Source organism: Hippopotamus amphibius, chromosome 2, assembly GCF_030028045.1.
Source record: "Hippopotamus amphibius kiboko isolate mHipAmp2 chromosome 2, mHipAmp2.hap2, whole genome shotgun sequence".
NCBI classification, from domain to species: Eukaryota; Metazoa; Chordata; class Mammalia; order Artiodactyla; family Hippopotamidae; genus Hippopotamus; species Hippopotamus amphibius.
This window is the reverse complement of record NC_080187.1, coordinates 10,647,569-10,669,192: the sequence shown is the minus strand read 5'-3', so window position 1 is coordinate 10,669,192 and position 21,624 is coordinate 10,647,569. Positions and strand designations below refer to the sequence as shown.

The 21,624-nt window shown below is 37.4% G+C and overlaps 2 protein-coding genes across 10 annotated transcripts in view; both read right to left on the bottom strand.

Moving 5' to 3' along the window:
- GOLGA1 (golgin A1) overlaps positions 1 to 10,014 on the bottom strand; it is a 49,150-nt gene extending 39,136 nt beyond the window's left edge. For 3 of the 8 annotated variants that reach the window (XR_009051411.1, XM_057722778.1, XM_057722783.1), the window contains exons 1-5: positions 9,880 to 10,014; positions 9,023 to 9,072; positions 7,872 to 8,170; positions 2,421 to 2,511; positions 322 to 396 (exon numbers count right to left, since the gene is read on the bottom strand). Coding sequence is in view for 5 of the 8 variants with exons in the window: in XM_057722778.1 (XP_057578761.1) it covers positions 322 to 396; positions 2,421 to 2,511; positions 7,872 to 8,006 (301 nt within the window). In the remaining 3 variants the exon portion in view is untranslated. Of the gene's footprint in view, positions 1 to 321; positions 397 to 2,420; positions 2,512 to 5,771; positions 5,934 to 7,577; positions 7,740 to 7,871; positions 8,171 to 9,022; positions 9,073 to 9,558; positions 9,735 to 9,763; positions 9,848 to 9,879 lie in introns of those variants that run through there. The other 5 variants (XM_057722781.1, XM_057722780.1, XM_057722779.1 and 2 more) reach the window with 5 other exon arrangements.
- Positions 10,015 to 11,001: 987 nt separating this feature from the next.
- The window catches only part of SCAI (suppressor of cancer cell invasion), a 130,725-nt gene continuing 120,102 nt past the window's right edge, over positions 11,002 to 21,624 (bottom strand). For both annotated transcript variants that reach the window (XM_057724314.1, XM_057724315.1), the window contains one exon: positions 11,002 to 20,122. In XM_057724314.1, coding sequence (XP_057580297.1) covers positions 19,976 to 20,122 — 147 coding nt within the window. In that variant the 3' untranslated portion in view covers positions 11,002 to 19,975. The remainder of the gene's footprint in view (positions 20,123 to 21,624) is intronic.

The window sequence follows — 21,624 nt, the reverse complement described above, 5'->3', positions numbered from 1 at the left end:
TGGCTAGAACCAAAGTTTCTTAATCTAGGCCCAAGGACCAGGACCTAGATTTTACTAAAAATCTAAGGGCAGCCAATAAACCAGTCAACTGGATCATACATAATAACCTTCTCCTAAGAAGCATACCCATCAGGCAACATAAGTATGAATTGTATGATTATAACTCTCAGATAAATGTTATATCAACTTGATGAAGAAGTACACTACTTATAAAATAAAGATTTGAGCTATGATGAAGGACAAACTTAACCATACGCTATTGTTTCATTTAAAAAAACTAAACCCTGGAAAGATTGAGAAAAGCAGGAAAAAAATACGTACAATCCTGGTGTTTTTCTAATGCAATTTCAAGCTTCTCTTTTATCTTCTGCAAGTTTCGGACCTGTTCAGCATAGTCTTGGGTGAGGAGGGTGACGCACATACCAGGAATGGACAAACATCAGGAAAGGAAGTTAATTAAACAAACAAAAATGAATGAAAATGATGATGATTTTCTCAACCTGAAAACCATTCCTGTTAAGGAAAGCTTGGCAGGCAGCCTCCCATTAACAGTGAACAACACAGGCAAACAGGTATACTACAAACTACCCACAGTGTACATGGTAAATACAAATAGGCAGATCTGTTTAGCCTTGATAGAGAACAAGAACTAGGCCTCGTCTGGTCATCAGAAATGTCCTGCTATGAAAACCACTATTATCTCATTACTTAATTTCAAACCTCAGTTTTCACTTTCCTTTCCAGTCCTAGCAGTAGGATAGATCAAAGGGAATTCACTGAACAGCTCAGTTACAGTCCATACAACTGAGTGACAGTGGTTAGTGCAATAGCAAACATCTTACCACAATACTGCCTCTGCAATAAAAGTACTTAATTCTTGAGAAAAGTCAGCCTCCCTTCTACACAGAACTGAGCTGCCTATCCCATATTAAAGGTGAAAGTCAGAATTAATTACCTTGGTAGCCAAAGAAGAGAGTATGGTATAGTGGAAAAGCAGACAGGCTTTAGTTCAAATCCCAACTCTGTCAGTCCTTAGCTGAGAGACCTTAAGCAAATTATTGATCCTAAGTATTAGTTTCTTCATTTATGAAATGATGATATTAACTGTATCTACCTCAAAGGATGTACCAGATGATAAACTAAATGTTCTCTATGCCTTAATTAGATAATAAACTAAGTGCTTTAAGCATGTGGCACGCAATGCTCAATAAAGAGTAGCAGCCATTGTGGTGGTTGTGATTATTCATACTGAGCCTGTAGGAAAATATCCAGGACATAAGTGGGCTTAATAAATGTCAGTCTTCTTCCCTGTCCCTTCTCTAACATTGGTCAAGCCCAGACTATTTAGGGAAGATGCATATTACCTTATAGCTTTCTCCCCAACATTGAACAAATGTAGTTATTTCACCTTTGTTACTGATGCTACTTACAGGCAGGGGTAACAGGATAATAACAATAGAGTTTAAAGCAGACTGTGGTGAGAGTATGCACTCTAGCATCAAGCAAATCTGGGTCTGGATCTCAGCTCAACCACCTACTACCTGTGTCACCTTAATCTCACTAAGTCTTGTTAGGTGAGAGTGAGAACAAAATGAGATAGTGGACGATCTAGGAACTGTGAGTTATACTATGGACCTTTGATAACTACACAGACACAAATATTTCACATACAACTTGGTGAACTTTGTAGTCTGTTGCTTTCATTCCAGTAAAATGGGCATAAGGCCAAGGGACAAAAACAAACACAGAAGCCATTTACCACTTCACAGGCTGAAGCTTTCAAAATGCATCCACTAGCAGAAACCAAAATAAGAACTCACAGCTCTGTCACAAACATGCCCTGCTCAGGCAAAGAATATAATGGGAGTTGTGTAAATCGTAAACTGCACACGAAAGACAAAATGAGAGTTACAGCTTCCGTACAAGTGCTGAAGTTAGAAATACCATTGAAAAGTAGCCCAGAGACCCAGAACGACATTGCACAGGTGATATGTATCTGTAGCAAGTGGCAACGTAGCATCAAACCCTGTCTGGTGCTGAAGAAACCAAAATCTGTTGGCCATTCCCTGAAAATGCTATCCCCTAAACCTCTCCATCTGAAGTCAAGCTCGGCTAATGGGTGAAAGATGGTTAAATCTACATATACTTTTAATACCTTTTATATCCACAGCTAGAAATCTCAGGAGCAGAAGAATGTAAGCTTTTTTTTTTTTTTTTAACTTTAAAACTCAGCTTTGAATTTACTCAGTACAGTAAAAAAAAGAAGGGAACAAAGGGAGAACAAGTTGCTCCTTTTTGCCTACAAAGATCAAAATATGTCAAAATAACTGTAAAGTTATGCTATATGGCTTTTTCATAGGGAGAGAGGGTCAGGCAAGGCAAATTTCCTTTGAGTGCTTCTTATGAGTTCTTAGACATACCAGAAAGCCTGGCCTCTAATTTCCGTATCTGTTCATTCCTTCTCAAAAGCTGGGATGAAAGATCTTCTCTGGAGCTGCTTCCATCAGAAGCCTGTTGAGACAGATTAAGAAGTTGTATTCATACCTGGGTTTTTAGCAACGTGAGACCACAATACTCAACCAGAAAGCAACAACTCTTATTTTAGGTTTGGTTACACTTTAAGCGATCACTGAAAAGTTTCTCTACCTATAAAGTAGAAGCAACACTACCTTCATCTATAATATGAGGAGATACAAGATGCAAAAGAGATAAATTGTGTGTGTGTCTGTGGATACATAGTGTAAACAAATCCTTTATGATCATATTACACCAAGTACATAATACAAAACATATCTGCAGATAAAAAAGTAAATCACTTTACTTTTCCAAAGGCAATAAAATCCTAGGGTAAAGGGAGGAAGTTTCTTTAGCAAAGGATCAAGGGCTGGTTGGTCTGTGATACAGAATCTATGACTGACATTGCTATCAAAGGGACATCAATCTACGGCTCTAAAACGCAGCAAAAACTTTAGCAGATAAAATACATTCAGCAAATCAATATATTAATGAGACATCAACTTTTCCCAACAATCTAGATTATCTTAAAATATATGGGCACTACTATTACTTTGGGCACTGCTTACTATTGCTAATAAATAAATCACTTTATCTTTCTACTTTTGATTATAAAATTTTAAAAATACAGAAGAGTAGGGAGGGTGGTTTAATGAACACTTTTTCTCTACTTTAACTGCTGATTTTTCCCATATTTGCTTCATCAATTTTTATTTTACTATAGTACTTTAAATAGTACTTTAAATACTATAGTACTGTAGTGCTATATTTAAATAGAACTTTAAATAACAGGCATCTTGACATTTCATCCTAAATATTTTGATAAACATTCTAAAATACAAGCACATTTTCAGGCTTCCCTGGTGGCGTAGTGGTTAAGAATCTGCTTGCCAATGCAGGGGACACAGGTCCGATCCCTGGGCCGGGAAGATCCCACATGCCATGGAGCAACTAAGCCCGTGTGCCACAACTACAGAGCCTGTGCTCTAGAGCCCATGTGCCACAACTACTGAAGTCCATGTGCCTAGAGCCTGTGCTCCACAATAACAGAAGCCCGCACACCACAACGAAGAGTAACCCCTGCTCACCACAACTAGAGAAAGCCCGTGCACAGCAACAAAGACCCAGCGCAGCCAAAAATAAAATAAATAAATAAATAAATAATAAAAATAAATCTTTAAAAAAAAAATTAAAAAAATAATAAGAAAATATAAGGACATTTTCCTCTATAGCCACAATACCATTATTACACCTAACAAAATGAAAAACAACAGCAACTAATATTAATATATTAGCTAATATTAATAGTAGCTAAGTCTTCAGTCTTCCCTGTTTATTGTCAAAATGTCTTTAAAGATGGCTGAACAACTCATTTTAAATATTCATTTACCCACCTAGCCACTTGCTCATCCAACATTTACCAAGACTCAGCATAGGGTACCATTAAAAGGAGTCTCAGGAGGTGGAAGGCCCAGGTTCAAATTCCATCTTCACCACTAATAAACTACAAGGACTTGGACCAATTAGTCAACTTCTCTGTGCACTGGTTCCCTTACACACAAAATATGATAACAAACATAGCCTACGTCACAGAGCTGTGATGAGGGTTAAAGAAATCAATACTCGTCAGGTCTCTGAAACAGAGCCTGGCACGTCTTAGCTTTAATATACGTCATCTACCAGTAGTAGAAGTTATGATCATTCCTGTTAGTGAGACATCTATTCTTAGCATTGTGCTAAGCACTGGGAACAGTGATGAAACAGAGTCCCTATCTAAAACAGAAGCAGCTGCAGCAACTACTAACCATGAAGTGCTTATTAAGAGCCAGGCACTGTACTGTTTTATGCACCATACAGAAAAGAGTTAGTATCACAGGCCTGAGACTGCTATCCTTGGCAGGGCCTGCTTGTAAGGTGAGCCCTTGGCTGGCCTATGGGAACTTGGATTTTACAAGGGTTCTCACCATTCCTGATAAGAATGGCTCACTGTACCTAAACTAATTGTGCCAAAAATATGGTTTATGCTGAACACCTGTTTTCCTTCTGGGAGTCTGGAGTTTTGGTAATGGTAGGCAGAGGATGCCTAAATGATTAGCCTCCAGTAGAATTCCTGGGCACTCAGCCTCTACTGAGCTTCCCTGATAGACAATATTTTATCCTGTGTTGTCACAATTCCTTGCTGAAGGAAAAAAGTATGTCCTATGTAACTTCACTGGGAGAGGACTCTTGGAAGCCTGTGACTGGTTTCCTCCAGACTTTGCCCATGCACCTTTTCCCTTCGCTAACTATGCTTTGTAATAAATGCTTTGTAATAAATGTTTTCGCTGTGATGACGGCAGTGAGTAAAACTATATACTGAGTCCTGTGAGTCCTTCTAATGAATAATTGAACCTAGGGGATAATCTTGCCCCACCCCACCCCCCACACACATACTTTAACAAAGACAGGTATAGCTCCTAACCACATTTTATAGATGTGGAAACTAAAGCATAGAAAAGGGCAAAAAACTTGCCCAAGGTCACACAATAATGATGGAAGAGGAATCAAATCCAGGTCTGCCTCCATAACCTGACCTGAGTGCCTAACTGCTACTCTATTGCCTTATGAAGCTCCCAGTTTAGTGAGAGAGACAAGTAAATCATTAACAACAATGAAGTGTAACAGGTGCTATTACAGAGGATGTAGGAGACAAGGGACCAAATTCAGCCGGGAGGGATAAAGAGTAGAGGGGGTGACAGGGGCAGCCTGGGTAGAGGGGGCTTCCTGGAGGTAACATGTGAGCCAAGTCTTGAAGGATGCACAAAAGTCTGTCAGAGGAATGCAGGAGTGAGCAGAGGAGACCGGAGCAATTACAGAGAGAGGAGACAGTGTATGCAAACATTTGTAGGCATGATGGAAAGTTGTCCATTCCATAAAGTACAATAAATTCAACATGGCTAGAGCACAGGGTGTAGGAAAGTAGAATGAGATAAGGTGGGATGGGTAAGATGTGACAAGACCACAGGGGTTTACCATTACACTATAATAATGACTTTGCACTTTATCCTGAAGATGATAAGGAAGCCACGGAGGAGTTTCAAGCACTGGAGAGACATGAACAGATCTACTTTGGGGACTTACTGGAGGCAGGGGGCCCAGACAGGCTACCACGTTTGTCCAATAAAGAAAGACGGACTGAAATAAAATGGAAGTAAATGGACTACTAGTAAAGGGAGTACAGAGGGTAAGTTTGAGACAGGAGATGGAAGTCAAAATACCTGCTGACTAACTGGACACCAAGAAGTGAAGAAGGGAAGAGTCTGTCTCCAAGGTTTCTTGCTGGTGACTTGGGGGGACAAAGGTGCACACGTGGAAACAGGGTTAATGAATTCAGTTTTGTTCTGTTCATGTTAGAACTGGAGATACCAGAGGAAAGGCACCTGGTTGGAGAAATATATGCAATGGGATATAAGGGTCTAGAGATAGGGAGTGAGGATCAGAACGTATACATAACAAGTTCAAACTGATAAGTTCAGAAGTCACATAGCAGGGACTTCCCTGGTGGTGCCACGGTTGAGAATCCACCTGCCAATTCAGGGTACGCGGGTTTGATCCCTCGTCTGGGAAGATCCTACATGCAACTAAGCCCATGTACCACAACTACTGAGCCTGTGCTCTCGAGCCTGCAAGCCATAACTACTGAGCCCATATGCTATAACTACTGAAGCCCACGTGCTTAGAGCCTGTGCTCCACAACAAGAGAAACCACCACAATGAGAAGCCCACGTACTGCAACTAAGAGTAGCCCCCACTCGCCATAACTAAAGCCCATGCGCAGCAACGAAGACCCAATGCAGCCAAAAACAAAAAATTAATAATAAACAAATAAATTCTTTAAAAAAAAAAAAAGGACAAAAAAAGAAGTCACAAAGCAAAGCATTTCCTGAATTCAGGCCAATCTCCATATCTGGAATACATTTGAGATGAGAGACTTCATTTAGCAAGTCAGCATGAAGGCAAAGCAAGTACTTCTGCCATAGAACTCAGCAGTAAAACTATGTCCTTCAGCCTGGTGATCAAATGTGCATTTACAGTTCCTTCAAATACAGGATCCAATGATAATTTAGATCTGGTAATCGGTTCTTCCACCCCACTAACCTAATAGCTTCTGCCATGTAATGCAACCTGAAAGGAGTATAAGAAAGGAGGAGGTCGATTCATCTGACCATGGAAACAACTTAAGTATCTATCACCAGTAGAAGACAAATTGTGGCGTTTTCAAATGCTGGAATCTTATGCAGCAGTAAAAATAAATGAACCACCTATAGTGTACTATTTTTATAAAGTTTGAAAACAAGCAACATTAAACAACAGATTGTTTATGAATGTATCTGGCAGGATATTTTAAAAAGCAAAGGAATGATATATACAAACTTTAGGATAGGTTATCTGAAGGGGAGGAAAGGGAAGGGAACCAGCAAGGAACACACAAGTGGCTTTGACAGTACCGACAATGTTCTAGTTCTCTGCATAGGTGACAGATTTAACAAGCATTCATTTTATTTTTATGACTTATACTTTACATTTACATTACATACATTGTTTTACATATATTAAACATCATAAATAACTTCTTTTGTTATCTAACTTTAAGAGGATCCTGTCATATGCCACAGACACAATTTTAATTCTAAGGCATGACACTTACCTAATACAGCAGCATCCTCAAATATTTCCAACTACAAAGGTATTTTACAATTAAGGCACACAACGCAGCCATGAGTGCCATCTTTTCATCAATTTTCCCACTAAAATATTGCTAATTCCCTGGCTAATTCCACACTAAACTCACAGACCTCACTAAGCAACCATGACTTAAAGTATATATATGTGCAGAGACAACAGGCCAAAGTATTTTGAGAAACGAAATGTAAAAGAAGATGCACAAGGTATACAGATGGAAAAAGAGTACAAGAGGACAATATAGAGAATACGGAAAGGGACCCACAAAAAATAAGAAAATAAAGTAATAGAAAAGAACTCAGAGTAAAAATAATTTCGCAGTTTTAAAAGAAAATACTTACTGGAAAGATTCCCTGAAATATTATTTTAAAAATATAATGAGGGAACTTCCCTGGTGGCCCAGTGGCTAAGACTCCATGCTCCCAATGCAGGGGGCCCAGGTTCAATCCCTGGTCTGGGACCTAGATCCCGAATGCTGCAACTAAAGATCCCATGTGCCGCAACTGAGACCCAATGAAGCCAAACAAATAAAAATATTTTAAATATATATATATATACACATATGGGTGTGTGTATGTGTGTGCATATCTCAAATGAAGCTGTACCAAATATTAAAAACTAGAGAAGATACTTACAAAATCATCTCCTGAGTCAGCCCCCATGGAGGCAACCGATTCCTTGCTCACTGATCGTGGGATCCTAGTAGCACCTCCTGGCCTCTGAGCAACAGCAGTCTCTTCTGCAATTTTCTTCTTTAGTTTTGCAAACATTTTGCTGTATGGCTACCCTGCACTGATGACCAGCTTCTGAACCACTATAATAGTTGTTAGGCCAGCAACCAGGAATTCCAAGAGGGGTGCCTAAAAAGTTCCAGATATCCAAACCAGCTGCATTCCCACTGAAATGTGGGCCAAGGCTTGTGGCAACAGAGTATCTATAAATCAGATGAAAGAGAGCTCTAAGTTAAACACCACAGAGATTTCACATCTGGATTGCTTTGTTAAGCTTCAGGTTTCAAAATTAAGTTTCATAATTTTACATGCACTTTCTAGAACGCAATTACTAGACATTTAAATAGCACTCAGGTGCTACAGATGCACACACAGATAAGGAAATCCAGCCTCAAGGAGGTGAAGTAATCTGCCAAAGACTCTGTGGCTAAGTGCAGCTCTGACATTTGAACCCAGGACCCTAACTCACAAGTTCTTACTCTTTTTTTAAATTACACCACGTTGGCTGCTCCATACAACACATTATGTAAAATTTCCCAGGGCAAATAGTAACATAACATAATGCTTTTGGATCCTTCCCCCAATAATATTGTTTAACTACAGTTTAGACAAAAACACGTAACTCAATACAGGGAAAAGGTGTAATGTTCTAATGTTCCAAGATGGTTTGGAATCAGCTGTTCCCTAGAAAATGTTGACAACTTTTTTTCTAAAAAAACAGGCAAGCCAGCCAACTATATTGTAGAGGGATCAGATATCCTTAAGTGATTCTTGGAAATGCTGTGTGGTTCTCTTTAAGAGTGATTAAAATTACCTCAAATCAATCTTTTTCAATGTTTTACATGATATTCAGCACGAGATTGAAACATCTTTCCCTCCTAACGTGCATGAAATATTAACATTCTGGTTCCAATCTTAACTTTGATATTTTGTGGAGGATAACTAAGCTCTGCTCTAAGATCTACAAATGACTTCTTACCACTTCAGAGCATCCATTTAAGTCTGTACAATTCTTCAAAAGTTTTACCTTCAAGGTCTGTAAACCACCTACTCACCTGGCTTATCTACTAGATTTAAAACAGCTTGGCAGTCAAAACTTTCTGTCCTGCATGAAGACAAAAATAAAATGCATTGGATATTTCCTCTTAAGTGTAAGGCCAAAATGTTGGGGAGACGGGGCCGGAGGAGTGGAAGAGGAGGGAGAAAAGATTAAAGTGAAAGGGGAGGAAAATCTGTCACTACCACAATCCTCAGTGGTCTACCCTCCCTCACCCTGGTCTTTGCATCTGTGATTTGCCTAAGAGCTTCACTTAAAGCCACAAAGAATAGAATCTCTCATTGTAGTAAGGAGCTAAATTCACTTCGCCTCGGGAGCCGTGAGCAAAACAACTTGAATGAAATTAAGGTTTCCCAGGGCCAGTATTTATTTCAATTGATTCTGACAGTCACACACTGTTTACCTGGCCAGACCCCAGCGCCTCGACTCGCACTAAAAAAGTCGCTGAGAAAAAGGACAGCTAAGTTGAGTAAAAGACAGCTGCCTAATGCCCGGGGGCCAGCCACCTGCCACAGCAGTTTAGATCCCACTCACTCAGGCTCCTTCCAGACCCGCCCGTACGTGGACTGTCAAAGACGGAAGGGACCCAACGTCTCTCCCATTTGACAGCGGGGAAACAGATCCAAAGAGGAAGAGTGACTTGTCCAAGGTCGCGCAGGGGGGGAATTCCGGAACGCCAGGCTCCAGATTCCCAGGCCGGGGACCCCCGCCTCTGCCCCCACCCTCGCCCTTTCGGTACCCCGGTACTGCCCCCCGCCCTGGGTCTTGGGCAACCCAGTCGGGGCCGCTGTGGGGGCACACCGAGGCCACCGGGAGGAAGCGGGGCCTGCTCGCGTCTCCGGCCCGCCCGCGCACCTGCCCCTCTCTGGCAGCGGGCAGAGCCCCGCCTCCGGGGCCTCTCGTGAGCGTCGGCCCGCGTCACCGGCCCCCACGGCCGGCCGGCGAGCAGAGCAGCGACCCGGAACCGCACTTCCACCGGCGCGCCGGAAGTGGCTGCGCGCAGGGCCGGCCCACCGCGCGCATGCGCTTGAGCGCGGCCTCCGCGGGGGCACACGCGAGTTTTGGGGTGGCGGTTGGGCCGGAACCGCTGGAGGGCGCGGGCGTAGGCGCTCCCTGAGGCCGGCCAGCCACGTCAGCAAGCGGCCAAACCCGCGTAGGGCTGGGTGGCCGAAGCCTTTCTTTTTTTTTTTAAGGGGGCGGGGGAAGTGGAGGAGCTTGGTGCAAATGCTGCAGTCGTGCCAACCTGTGGCATAGAAACCTCAGGCCGTGGCTGCGGTCTACACAGCCGCCTTGTCCCTGCCTCCTTCCTCACGCAGAAGCCTGTGGCTCCTTACGTTAGCATTGGGAACTCCCGCCTTTGTAACTGGTGTTTTAAGTTTTGTGCCTGTGACCTCTTGAAGGTTATACATTTTATATTGCAATCCAGGACACACAATGTGTCATTGAAAGAAAAGTTTCCAGAATCACTTTTATTATATAGAGCACTCTGATACACTGCATTTCATTGGAAAAACACGCTAGCTGCAGCCCACCACATTCATTTCACAAACCACTAATGGGCCTCCAACTTTTGACAGATGAAGAGAAGTCCAGAGACGTGAAACTGCCTTGTAAAAAGTTAACAGTACATATCGGTAGCCTACGTCGGGTCTCCGGACTGCCCAATGCCAACCAAGCCAGACATTCAGCATTGAAGTTGCACGTGTTCTTGCCCAGACCTAACACTAGCCCAAGGGCCAGCAGCTTCAACCCAATCCCCTGAAACAATCCCTCCCTTGGCGTGTCCCAGTTCTGACCACCAGGAGCAGGGCAGGGAAAAAAACCAAGACTGGGACGCAGAAGAAATTTACAGACTAAAACAATAGCATCTAATCCTCAACCTCAAGATTGTTTCAAGTGTCCGGGGAATTATCCGAAAAGAAGCAAACTCTATCAGTTTAGCCCTTATGTTGTCAACAATTCTGAAGGAGTAGCAAAAACTTTAAGCAAATAATGTTTATTTTTATATCGATGATACACTTAATATATACGTGAATTCAAGATACAAAATTCATTTACAGGAGTTCACACCTGATGAATGTAATCACATTCCTAGAGAGAACATTTATCAATGCAAAAATGTCTTCAATACACTGACAACAAAAATCAAATATTCTGTAATCTTGTTATTCAATAAACATCAAAACAATATTTAACTCTCCATCCTTAAGCGCCCTCAAGATGGTAGGCACCACATAACAGAAGAAAACATTGGAAAGACAAGGGCCTACTGAACCCACTCTGCAGAATCACAGTGTTTACTCTGAAATTCATTTAGTGAAGTAGTGAAAGGCTTGCTATCCTTTATGACCAATCTCATATCATACAAGAGTCAAAAGTGATGATCAAGAAAATAAAATGTTCAATAACTTCTCAATTTCTAAAATCTATAACGTATTAACCATAACAGACAAAGGCTGCTGAAAAGGAATACAATAGGAAAACATCCTTAAGAGTATGTATGGCTTAAGCATAATTTAGAAACACAACAGATAAGACTTTTACAATACCACAATTGTTCAAGTGAAATGATATTGACAATATAATTTTCCCCCTTAGTCATTGGTAGTGAAGAGCCCCTTCAAATTTAATTCTACAGAGAACACATATAAAACTAGTGAATCCAAATGGTTTGTTGTCTCACAGAGCTGAGTTGATGGATTTTGTTCTAAAGTATTAACCCACAATACCCAAAATTTAACACAAATGAGCAACAAGACTACACTTCAAGGATTACAGTGATTTGTGAGTAGCTAGATAGGCAACCAAATAGCTTCATTTTTTGCACAACAGATTAGCAGCACTTGGATAAGAACTGTTACGTGAAAATTATTGTGCTTCAATCTCTCGAAGAGAGCTAATAAATATAACTCTATAATCCTTATAGTGTTACAATTCTATAACATTTCAGTTACAGACAAGCACAATTTTTAAAAAGTATTTCACACCACTAGAAAATCAAGTAATTATATTCTCCAAATGTAATTTCTGCTATGATTGAAACAAGTGCATTTCTGCCTAATATCCATAATATAGACAATAGGTTCACCATTATTTTCAGGGAAAAAAGATCAAATATAACTTATTTTAACTCCTATTTGATTATCTTAACCTTTAGTGATGATTTGAATACAGAAAAAGGTATTCAACCTTACAATGGAAACTACTCAGAGAAAATAATGATGTGGCCTGAAATGACAAAAATTCTTTAGAGCAAAGTAGGAAATGATTTAAAAATGCTTCATCACATTCCATGATTAATGAAACCACTATTTTTACTGGTGCTGCACAGTGAAGATAACCTATATGGATAAATTCCTTCACTTGTAAGCTCTACTATGAAAGTGGTAGGACATTGCATCTGCCTTTCCTATTACAACTAAGACCTTTCTACTTTGACAGGAAGAAGGCTCCAAAATCTCTCTCTTTGATTGTTGAGTGGCAAGGTTTATTAAAAAACAACAAATAAAAAACAGCTGGAGAACTAGCCGTGTGATCTATGCAACAAAAGGAATGTAACCAGATAACTATAAAAAGCCACAAACACAAAGTCCTAAAATATTTTACTGAACCATTAAGTTATTTTCAATAAAAAATAAACAGTTTTTAAAAACCTTATTCTGCAAGAAATAGTAATAAAAATTCTTATTGCCCTAGAACATTTTAAGCAATTTTTCCTGCAGATTTTTAATACATCACAACACATAATCTAGAAAAAAGTCAGTAACATGCAAAGAAGGGCAGGAATAAGATTTTTTATTTAAATAGAGTGCTGTTTACTTCTATATGGTTTGGAAATATTTGCTTTGGGATTATATATGATCATTTCACATTTTACAATGGTTGAGCTTACTGATTTGATGTTTGAGAAGACTTATGGGTTAAATTGTATGTTTACAAATCTTAATTTTCAATCACGGATAAGTGGACATTCATGACAGTTTCAAAAGAGAAAAGAATATTAGTAATATAACATAAAATTTTAAATATTATTTACTGCAGACATAAAGGAAGGCTAGCTATAATTCCCCATCTCATTCTGAAAAGTGACGTAAACACTCAGTCTATTAACTTTCATTCCATAAGCCTATCAGAAAAGTGAAAAAAATCTGAACCCTGAAATTACCAATGTCTCAATAAACAATACTACATCTAAAAAGATGATTGTCTTAGGATATAGACTGGAATTGCTCACCAAAATAGGAAAACATTCCCAATTTATAGTCTGTTCTATGACCAAATTCAGGCTTTATGATTAATCTGGAGTACAGAATTAATATACCTCAAACTACTAAAAAACTCTGAAAGTCCTGTTCAAATATGTCTTTAAAAAAAATCATACTGCTCAGAATCATTCGATAATTAACTTTAAAAATAACTTTTAAAAAACACAAATTAACAAAAATATTTTTAAATTAAGAAATGGTGCTTCAATCAGTGATTAAGTAACAATGTCATACAGAAATGGAATTCTTCTCAAAAGTCAATATTGCACCAAATTTATAAGTGAAAAATACCAATTTTAGCTTAAGAAAACATTTCATATCTACAGAATTCCAAAGGAAATATTTCTATGCATCAACAAATTAGTTACACTTAATTTAATACATTTATTTTTACCCATTTACGGGCATGTCCCCCTACATCATCCTGACACCCTTCTCTTCAAGGATTGATTCCATTCACACATTAATTATTCTTCCTTAAACACAAGGCATGTTTAATAAATCTGTGTTCAAAAATTCAGTGAAGCTGGGACACTGTAATATGTTTTGAAATTCTAGTCTGAGGAAGATGAATTGCCTTAAAAATTTTTTTTCTTTAAGGTAAAGTCACAGTATCCAGAAAAGAACTGGAAGCACAGCAGGAACAGGTATAAAGTATCAATGTCTAAAACTGCAGGAAAATAGGGGGAGAGGGCTTGGTTTTCCAAGCAGTTCTTATTTAACTGCAAAGTGTCTGGCTTGACAACTGTTAGAGAGTCAGAGGTCATATTCACAATGTCAGTCTCACGTACTACACTTTTTATTGCTGCTACTCTCCTCAAATCAATGTCCACGTTAAGCGTGAGACAGTTCCATGAATTTTAAATAGCGTAACATCTCTTCTGCTATTCTCCAGTTGCAATAAATGACTTGGTTACTAAAACAACAGAACATCAGACACTGTGAATGTTTTCACTGATTTTCTTAGTAATAGTACATTACTAAATTTCAATATGTGTTTAAGAAATAGGCTATTATAACTTTATTTAAAATTTCATATTGTAATTGAGAAGTGTTATGTACAATTGGCTGTTATATGAAAAATACAATGAAGAGGCAAATGTAACATCTGAGGGGACAGTAGAACTGACTCAACTTTTTAAGATAACTTAAAATTGGATCAGGTAAATTTAATCTTCTGAAGAATAATGGGGTAACCAGTTGTTTGCAGTTATATTTTACCATGCAAAAAATAACCCCTACTTAATTTTTGTGGTGAATGTATTCAAGTGTATTTTAAACATCTCCTACACTCTTCCATGCAGATAAACATGCTCCGTGAAGACAGGAGTAACCGAACATTGATCTCTGTGATATTCCACAGGTTCACCACTTGGCACCACACATGTTTACTATCCTCTTATCCTCCCCCACTTGTCACTCTTGGTGGAGGTTTGAAGGCCCCTTTTACAGCATGCCATGCACCTGACATTCAGAATCCTACTTCATGTGTGAATATATCAATTTACAGAACAGAGTGGTCTCATAGAGACAAAGAAATACAACTGGAGGCATTTTATTCACTGGAAACATTTTCTCAGATGAATGTACTCATCTTTGATATGCAGTTCCAATACGAAAAATATATAGCTGCAAATGCCAAGACAGGACTAAATTAATCACAGCTACTGCAAACATATACAGGTTATCAACCTCCTGTTCTTCATTAAATTCGACCCCACCTAGGTAAAGCCTTCCCCTACCTAATGCCCCTTTTTCTGCCTCACAGAGACATATAAAATGAGACACACTGCTGAAAAAATGATAGTTCCAAAATTAAAATGGCAACTAGGTACATATTTCCCTATTTAAAGGACATTTTCTTATCTATTTTGAAATATGATCAAAGTAATTTTTTCCACTGCCTCTTGATTCTAATATAAATACATATGTTACTAAGTAATAACACCCAACTACAGTCAAGAAAATAAAGGACTAATATAGCTTAAGAACCTGCTGGTGTCTCAGTTTCACATACTTAGGTTTTTCAGGTTTATATCACTAATTTATCATCAGTTTAAATGGAAACTGGCAGATGATTTTAAAGCTAAGAATATCCAGCTTTCTGTTAAGATCTTTGTATCCTAATTTCAACTCCAAAGTAGCCCATTTTACCCAGACACAAGCCCCTCAAAATAGAGGCTCATGATTGGGATACAGCCACAACCTAATTACAGCAGCATGAACAATGCCACTATGATGTCCTCACAGAACTTAAATAACGTCAGCCCACAATGGGTATGGGTATATAATATACACATACTGTATCATTGCATACCATATATTTACAAATATGTACATATATACAAAAAAGTATACACAGAGATTGCATTTAGCATCACGAAAATATATACATGCCACTGCAAATAAAATAAGAATTTCAAATAAATAAGGACAACAAAAGAGCCCTCAATGTAAATACCCTTAATACTCTCCAAACAAACATATAGGAACATATACACTCCAAATATCACCAGGAGATTCATGCCATTCATATTCATATCAAATCTTTTTACTCACTTAGGGTGGGGAGGTGGTTCTGAATCACAGGCAGTAGCCAGGTCTGCAGACCTTGGTACCTTACTATATTTCCTGTCCAGAATGTTCTCTGTATATCAGACTGACAATAAGTCTCTGTGGATGACTAAGTACAAGATTTTTCAACTGAGTCCAAAACCCTTCTAAGAGACAGAAAGTTACTAACTCACACAGGTCAGAGATTAAACTTGGAGAAGAATGCTAACGAAAGCTTCCATAATTGATATGTAAGTCAGATTTGTTGCTCTTCCCTTTTCCTCAAAGAAATTCAGTTCAATCACCACCTAATCTGTTTTAGGGAATTCTACTGCGAGAAGAAAACAAAGCATAGTAGCCACAAGTGAGGAAAAAATAAAACCCAGATCCTTTACCAGGAAAATTTCAGTCACGACTAGATTGCACTTTGCTTTTATAATCTCAAAACATTTCAACTTGGTACAAATATAAAGGGTACAATAAATTCTATGTGCTTTGAGAGGTTTTTGAGAGCACCACTTCCTAGGAAGAAAACACACACACACCACACACATACACAAAGAATATATCCTGGCTAAAATCAAAGATAAAATGTCTGACTTGTGGATTTTTTATAATTAATAAATAAAAATTTGCTAGGGCTGATTGATTTACTGGTTTCAATATTTGATATATTAAAAAAATACCATAACTTTTGTGCCAAAATATAAATCTCTAATTATTTCTTTCTTGTTCATTACAGAAAGCAACCTGAGCTACCGGAAAGACTGGGCTGAGATTAGGAGATTTGAGTTTTAGTTCTAGCTCCATCTTTATGAAAAAAAAAAACGACAGTTTTTTGGGGTCTCAGCTTTCTCTTCTGTAAATTAGGGAAGACAGATGCTTTATCAACTTCAGAAATACATGGATAAAGAAGGAGAAAACAATTCCATTGTGCTTAATTTTGTTTTGTATATGACTTCTTGCACTCTTACACTATTTTGTTTACAGTCATTCTTAAGTGAGGTGAGAGACTGTATCAGAATCTCCAGGGGGGAGTTTGTGCAATTTGAAAGCAAAGAAGTGCTCTTTTCCATTGCTTTGCTTTGTTCTTAGTTCCAAAATTTAAATTTCTATGAATTCTAAAAATAAAGCGTTTAATATTTTAATATTCATAAAGGGGAGCAGTATATAACGACAAAATGAGATTCTCTGACATTGCCATCTTGAGCCCATAGAGTGATTGTCCTTTTTCATTTCCTCTTCCTTGATTAAAGTAAGCACTTAAAATGTAGAAGCTGGATAATGGGTACAAGAGGGTTCATTAAAACTCTGTGTATGTTTTAAATTTCCATAATAAAAAGAAAGAAAGAAAGAAAGAAAGAAAGAAAGAAAGAAAGAAAGAAAGAAAGAAAGAAAGAAAGAAAGAAAGAGAAAGAAAGAGGGAAAGAAAGAGAGAAAGAAAGGAAGGAAGAAAGAAAAGACAAAGGAATACAAGTGTTTGCACAAATGTAACCTTCTCAATAAGGCCTACCCTGATCACTCATTGAAACATTCTCTGCCTAAAAATAAACGAAAAATTTCCCTTACCATGCTCTAAATTTTCTTCATACTATTTAAAACTTTCTAACAAATTTACTTATTTATTATATTTATAGCCTGATTCCTCCTACTAGAATATAAGCTTCATGAAGACAAGGACTTTTAAGTCTACTTTGTCTGTTTCACCAATGTCTAGAACAAAATCTTGAGTACAGTTGTTGCTCAATACACATTTTTTTGAAGGCATGAATGAAACAATAGTTTAGAATTTTCTAGCACAGTTTTCCTCTCAAGATCACTTCAGTTCACTTAAAATTTTTAACCACCATTAAGGAATTACACTATTAGCTTAAGGAGAAATATCATCATCTAAACACTAGTTGTGAGTTCGAAGACCCCTTATTCTTAGACAAACATGTTCCTAATAACAAAAGCTCTAATTTCTTCTAGAGATTCTCTCTCTGAACTAGTTTCTACAACAACTAAGTGGGACCCAGATATTTTCTTGAACAAAAACTAGGTAAAAATGATCTAGAAAAGAAAATGTTGGGTACACTAAAATAAGGGAAACCAATTTTTCAGGTGTCAGGGGTAGGAAAGTCAGTATCTTTTGGAACCAAGAGTTCAAGTAACAGAACAATAGAACTGGGTAGAACCTTAGGCCAATGTCTTCATTTTACAGACGAGAGTCCTAAAAAGCAGAGACATGAAGACACTTGTCAAAGGGCATTAAGCTAGTTACCAGGAAAGCCAGGATTAGAACTCAGGTCTCCTAGTTCTCAAACCAGTGTTCTTTATGTTAATCAGGTGAGGATAAAGCTCAGGATGATAAATATTATTTTAAGCATCAGAGAACAGGAGAATATGTGTTGCTAAGAGCATTACTGGCACAGAACTTCATGGGAATTGAAACAAGAGGTCAGATGACTAAGGACAGTCTATTGCTGAAGTCCAGGTGAACACTGTTATGAAAGGAAAGCTATGAAATTTCTTAAGGTACTAGGAGGAAAAAAAAAAAGGAAAGCCGTCTTTATCTGATAATAAAAACCCACTAGCAAAGGAAATCTCTTTCCAGGGAAACTTTTCTAAAGCCTTCTGAAATAATGTTTAAAAGAACAAACAAAACTGACTTTTAAAAAATTATTAAAAAAACCCACAAAGTCTCCCAAACCCAAGAATAACTTCAAGACTTCAGATGAAAAATCAACAAACTGGAACAGGTATATGAATAACTTAGACCCAAATAATTCTCTATGTCAGAAATAAAAACCAAGTTAAAAATATTACAGTAAAATTTCCTTAGGGACATAGGAAAGAGGCACTAAAAGCAAATACCTCATTTCCCCTGGGACTGCCAGAGGTAGAATGTGAGCCTGTACAGAAAATTAGGTAGAAGGGCTTTTGATTCATAGAATTCTGAACTTGAATGTTGTAGAGTCAAAAGAAGGGAAAGAAATCATACCTAGTGCCTGTGAAATTATGAAGGAGATGAAAGGGAAGAAAAAAAATACAAAAATCTTTATATTATATACTGAGTCCTATATAAAATAATAAAAAACTTGTGCATGAAATATAAAATAGTAAATATAAGGAGTTTTAAAATTCTTATTTCCAAATTGTCAATGCAAAAGCAACTTCCATTTTAGGTTAAATAACAATTCAGTTACCTTCAACTAAAATTAATAACATCTCTGGCTTTGAAGTCTCATAAATCTGAACTAGGCAAAAAAAGATTACAATCTCTGTACTGTATGCCACAGACTTCAATCTAGACAGTCTTTAAACTTGATCTCATTCATTAATAAGAGTTTAAATGGAATTCCTATGGGAACACTGTATTATGAAACTGACAATCTGATGTTTTGACTGAAAGATTTAAAAGTTGTTCTTTTTCACTTCCAGCATTCAAAGACTATAAGGAAAAGAAAAAATGCAAACATATCTCATGATAACACAGGACTCAAACATTCCAAATGATATTTATCACCTCGAGACCCCCAACTAAAGATTTAGCTTTTCAGATGCAAATCAATCCTATACAGTTTCTGAAATTTTGACAGCATTTAAACAAATTAAATGCTTTCAAGAACTATCTTGATTATGCTTCAAAGAATCACACATTTTTCAATCTACTAAATTGGAATGAAAAGAAACATTATGGAAGGGCTCTATTCTTGATTTTTAGTAGTCCATGCTGGCTAGTTTCATCTTTGTGAACAATTACATATTTTCCAAATCCACATATTTAAGGTCCAAGTATAAGAGTTGGATTTTCCTCATTATACAAAAATAAATGATTTACTCTTCTCAGGGTGAGAATAGTGACTCTTTGAGTGTAGGATTAGATGTTAGAGGTAAGTATCCATACCTCAAAACCAAAAAATAAAAATTCCAAGATTAATTGAGTTTTTAAAAGACCTGAAAGATTGTATTTTAAAACAGTTACCCTAAAAGGTTGAACAACTTTTTTCAGTTTGTTTTTAAAATGGTGGTCCTAAAATTGAAAAATAAAAACTAAATAACACCACTATGTGTCTGTCATCACATTAGAAAACTGCACCATTTAAAATCTGTGGCAAATGAAAACTTGTTTCAACAGGAGGATTTTTGTTTTAATAGTCGTCTATGGTATTCTCAAGGAACACGTTTCGCACATCCAGAATGGATGCTAACTCCAAAATGTGCTTCTGGAGGTGAGGGTTCTCCACCGTTTCATCCCTTGGCAGTTGTGGATATGATTCTGGGTAATTTCGTGTTTCCTGGTAAACAAAGGAGAGAAAAGTCAAGTTTTATAGTTTAAGGAAAGAAAATTGTACACATTAGGATTATTGTTAACATGAACAGTATTAAGGAGTAACTTAATATGTATTTTTTTTCTTCATGTTGGTAATATATTTGCTGAACATATGAAATTGCTGACACTTGACCATTTTAATCCTAAAAAATGATAATTTCATATGGTTCAACCCAAAATATTCATTTAGTGAGTTATTTCACGAATATTTACTGGGGCCTCTCATTTCCGGGAACTATGCTATGTTGTAGAAAACATATAATTTCTACTTGCTGGGGGGAAAATCTTAGCATATGAGAATTTCAACAAGTATTTGTTAAATGAATAAATAAATACATGCTGCAGTGGAAGTTAAAATGAGGGAAAAGACATGAGAAACCCTGAAAAGGTCAAATTAATCGGCCCTGGCAATTAATTATAGGAGAAGAAGGTATAGAAAATGACTAAGATTTCAGGAATGGGTGACTTAAAAGAAGAGTTGAGAGCTACTCAGAGAAAAGGAGATAAACTTGGGAGAGTATAAAAGCTTTAGGTTTTAGGTATATTTTATTTAAGGTAATGGGCTATACAAAGAGAAATGCCCGTCAACCAGAATTTGAAAATTCAGGACCATATCTCAGAAGACAGGTTTCAGCAGTTTATGTCATACTATATACTATATACATACATAATATATACACTGATATAGTCTGCATGAAGATAAATATTAAAGCCATGAAAATGGATGAGATTTCTAAGCATATCAGCAAAGAGAGTGAAAAAAAAAAAAAAAGGAGTCCTAGAAAGACAGATGAAAGATGAGGGGGAAAAAACAAAAAAGTACAGAAAAGGACTAATAAAAAGAAAAAAGAAAATAGTTTTTGTAATTGCATGGAAGCAAAAGAAGGAGACAATGTCAAGAATCAAGTGATTCTCATTTGGAAATTTTTCTTCATCTGGTACTTTCTATACACTACAATTTTGCCACACATTTAAAATTTACTGAAAAAATAAATTACTACTTTTCTATACATCTAATATAACAGTCCATCTATTCAAAGGTCATTTCTATCTCTCTTCTGCCTATAGGCCTCAGTAATTACATATTACAGAGACCACATTCTCATTTTACCATACTAAATACTATGAGGAGTGACAATAATGAAAAGCTCAGAAACCCTAAAGAAAGAAAAAAACCAGGAACTGTTAGGGGGCCACTGTAACAATTCTCTCAGCTCACACATAGCTGGGACATGTTTGAATTCTGACCAAATACCCTCAGAGTGGAGAATATGTGTTGAAACAGGGGACATATAAAAGAGACCCCAAAGAAAAAAGCTTAAAAACAAGCCATGGAAAGGTCAAAGAGATGTTCAGTAATTCAACACCTGCCAGGACAAAGCCCAACACTCTCCAAAGAAAGATAACAAAATCCAGAATTCAATATCAGAAAATTCACAGTGTTCACAGTCTAACAGAAAATTACTA